Raw genomic sequence first — 3622 nt, 5'->3', positions numbered from 1 at the left:
TGCAAAGTTTCTCATAGTCAGTATGTTGTATGTTGTGGACCCATCAAAATAAAGTGTAAGAAGATATTAAGCAGACAGTCTACTAATACTCTAATGACTGCTAGTTGACATGTAGTTGCAAAATTACATACTGTTAGTAGAATGTCTAAAGTAGACTATCAAAATAGTGTTACCTAAAATTCTCATGTTTGCTTCCAAAATAAGGAACAATTGGGGGGAAATGGTGTTAGAAATTCAAGCTGGTAAAACTGACCGTGAGTTCCTACAGAGGGCTTAAATTAGCAGCAGTTTCCTGAGAAAAGTACTAAAACCCAACCCTTTGAAATGAATATTATCTTAACCAGTGTCCAAGGTCCACTGCGATAAGAATACCTCACCTGACGTAAAAAACATCTTATATTACCACCAAGAAGGCATCTGATTACTATCGATGCCCACAGAGTAATGCCAAAACACAGGCGTGTGTACCTGATACAATGAAAGCCAACCTGAAGCTTAGAGCAGTACATGGACGTTCATGTATCTGGCTGTCGGTGTTTGTTTTCCAGTGCTGCTTCCAACTAAGCGCTTCCGTGATTTACTGGACTGCCTATGTGGAAGTCAGATACTTTGACAGCGTATCTAATGAAACTGTGGGCAGTATATGTGAGTGTGGCGTGTTTGGAGCGGACTCACCCTTGGATTCAGCTTCTGGGCTTCTTGTGCTTCCAAATTCAGATCCTCTGGCGTGCTCGAGGAACACTACGTTCACCGCGAAACACCAGCCATGGATTGCCCTGATAAAAAAAGGGAACTGTGCGTATTCACAGAAGATACGAGCTGCCCAGCGACAAGGAGCCTCGGCGGTGGTTATTTACAACATAGATGGGATGGGCAATGACACTAACCTGATGGCCCATTCAGGTATGAGAGTCTCTCTATCTGGCAATCCAAGACAAGTCAGTTTGTGTTAAAGCAGCTTTACAGAATATTGTGCTGTGTCGTCTTACAGCAGCCAGAGAGCAAGGCAAAGGTAATTCTCACAAGGAAACAACGCCATTAGATGTTTAAGTAGTGGAAGAAAATAACCTTGAGAGGAATTAATAAAACTGACTGATTGTTTTTTCTTCCATGCTATTATATAACTAACTTTATCCTTGGGTAAGTTGTTCTGACTAAAGAATCAAATGCATCCTAAGGCATTTCGTATAATGTCTTAAATATAATGATAAACACATGCAATGCTTTTTATGACAGTCAAGATGTTGAAAAACAAAATACTAAATAAGGAAAAAAGGTATAAACTAGCCAGTATGCCAGTGATCCAAAAAATGTGTACAATAACAAAGGGTTGTTTTAAATGACGACTTATTCTTACTCCCAAGGCATAAAAGCATGGTCAAGCGCTTTGCATGCGAGTATTAATTAGTGAATATGTCACTATATCAACTGGGAAATCCATTGTTTTAACGGGGCTTAATCAGTTTAGACGCCATGTTGAATCTAGCGCGGATGAAAGCGAGGCTGTGAGGGACAGACTTACAGACTTTACAATGGCACGCACTAGATAAAGGTCATAGATCATGTCATTTTTACAACAACTTACAAAACTGTTTTATGAAGGTTTTTTTCTTTGGAAAGGCATTTAGTCAGTTGAATAATCGGTATGTTGTTAAACTATAGTACAATCCACTGAATGCTCTGTACTTCAGTCCCTCAAGCCTTATTTTCATTCTTTTCAAAAACAATTATCCTGACTAGGGTTGCAAAATGTGGAAAATTTCCAGTAAATTTTGGAAACTTTCCAGGATTTTTTGGAATATTCCAGGGATTTTTTCTTTTTGAAGTTTCCGGAAATTTACCGGAAATTTTCCACCCCTTTGAAACCCTAATCCTGACTAAAGCCTATTACTTGCCTTAAATATATGGCTAAAATTAGTTTTTAGTAACTAATTTTAGCCATATATTTACATATCTTATATATATGTATATATCTCTTTGTTATTGTACAATTTTATACACAATTTGTTACAATTGTACAATTTACAGATAACAGGAAGATAAAAATACAGTCACATCAATGTATTATTGCAAAGTGGTTGTCTATATAAACAGTACAAAAATAACTCTTGTGAAGTCATATGACATCTTTATGTGAGGATCAGATTGAAATGTTCCCATGACGTGGTCTTGCTCAGTGAACACATGATGAATCCCAACGTTAGCATGTGACAGCTGGTCAGCCAATCAAATTTCAACGCTTCTTCTTCAGGCAGTGATTTTTGAATGTGTGCAGAATTTGAGTGTTATTATTAAATAATTCAATGAGTTAAACATACATTTCAGATGTCTTTGCTAATTATTTAAAAAACTAGCTACATGCTAATTGAGTGCAAAGAGTGAATTAAGATTATCTTATCCTCTTAATGTCATAATGACAAAAATGGTCTACTCCAATTTCATGACTATAAAATTCGAATATAATTGATATAGCAATGTCTACGGATACCTTTTGCATCTTAAAGGTGCATTCAGTAGTCTGATGCTAATTTGAAAAGGTTTGCATATATATATATATATATATATATATATATATATATATATGTGTGGTTATGTAAAGAGTCATCTGAATGGTGTACAGGTAAGAGAATTAATTGTGTGAACTACTCTCTAAAACTCACTAGTATCAGTGTAATTTACATAAAACTTGATCTTGACTCGAGCGTCTAACACTGTTGTGCTATCGGTTCTTAAAGTACATGAAGAACAGCAATGTTAACGCTAGCTAAATATCTACCAAATGCACCATTAGTAGACAAGCAATGTGTTTTCCATGCTTCAATGTTTGATGCCTTCTAAGTGGGTTATAAAGAGCTTTGTTTTTACTTGATTGCAGGACTATCAGCTGTTCATGTGATCATAACCTGACCATGTACAGTCATGACAACCCTGAGAGCATGTGATTTCTGTATGAATAACTCCAAACCTACATCTACTTTCTGCTTTTTACATTTCAGTGGCATCATATCATAAAATAACTGTTGATTAGCTAAAACTCTAGGTAAAAAAATAAAACTATGTCTGGCAATTAATTTTTATACAGTCAGTGTTATATATGTTAGATATTTGTAATTTTTAGAGTAAATCAGACAGAGTTCAGACCTCAGTAATTATGATATGCTGTTACGTGATCTGAATCACCAACTTGCCAAAAATAAATGAACTGAATGAGCTGTGTAAGAAGATATATTGCAAAATTATTGCAATAGTTATTACAAAAATATTTCAACATTGTTACCGCTGTTGTTCAGGTCTTGCTGTAGGTGTGTGTTAAATGCTGGAATGTTCCTGTGACTGACGGTGACTGTTTGTTTGTTCAGTACAGATACGGCACTGTAAACTTTTATGTGAGTTGAATTTTACCCGAGGATGCCAGAATGTGTTTTTATGACTTGCTCAGATGTCATTTTCTCAAGGAGTTCATGAGTTCCACTTCATTCCCTGAAACTGTACAATGCTGTTGTTCTGTGAGGTGTTTTCTCCAGACGTTATGTCTGGCTTGATATCTGACTGCAAGATATTTGGATGACTAGAATGGCCTCACATTAAAGGGGTCATATGATGCTTTTTCAAAGATCATTAT

At 35.9% G+C, this 3622-nt stretch overlaps 1 protein-coding gene across 1 annotated transcript in view; it reads left to right on the top strand.

Moving 5' to 3' along the window:
* Nucleotides 1–476: 476 nt before the first annotated feature.
* rnf128b (ring finger protein 128b) overlaps nt 477–3622 on the top strand; it is a 9989-nt gene continuing 6843 nt past the window's right edge. Inside the window, exon 1 of the mRNA XM_016468999.1 lies at nt 477–903. Within this exon, the coding sequence (XP_016324485.1) occupies nt 477–903 (427 nt within the window). The remainder of the gene's footprint in view (nt 904–3622) is intronic.

The sequence above is a fragment of the Sinocyclocheilus anshuiensis genome, unplaced genomic scaffold (genome assembly GCF_001515605.1).
Source record: "Sinocyclocheilus anshuiensis isolate Anshui unplaced genomic scaffold, SAMN03320099.WGS_v1.1 scaffold1133, whole genome shotgun sequence".
NCBI classification, from domain to species: Eukaryota; Metazoa; Chordata; class Actinopteri; order Cypriniformes; family Cyprinidae; genus Sinocyclocheilus; species Sinocyclocheilus anshuiensis.
This window is presented reverse-complemented; position numbering and strand designations above follow the sequence as displayed.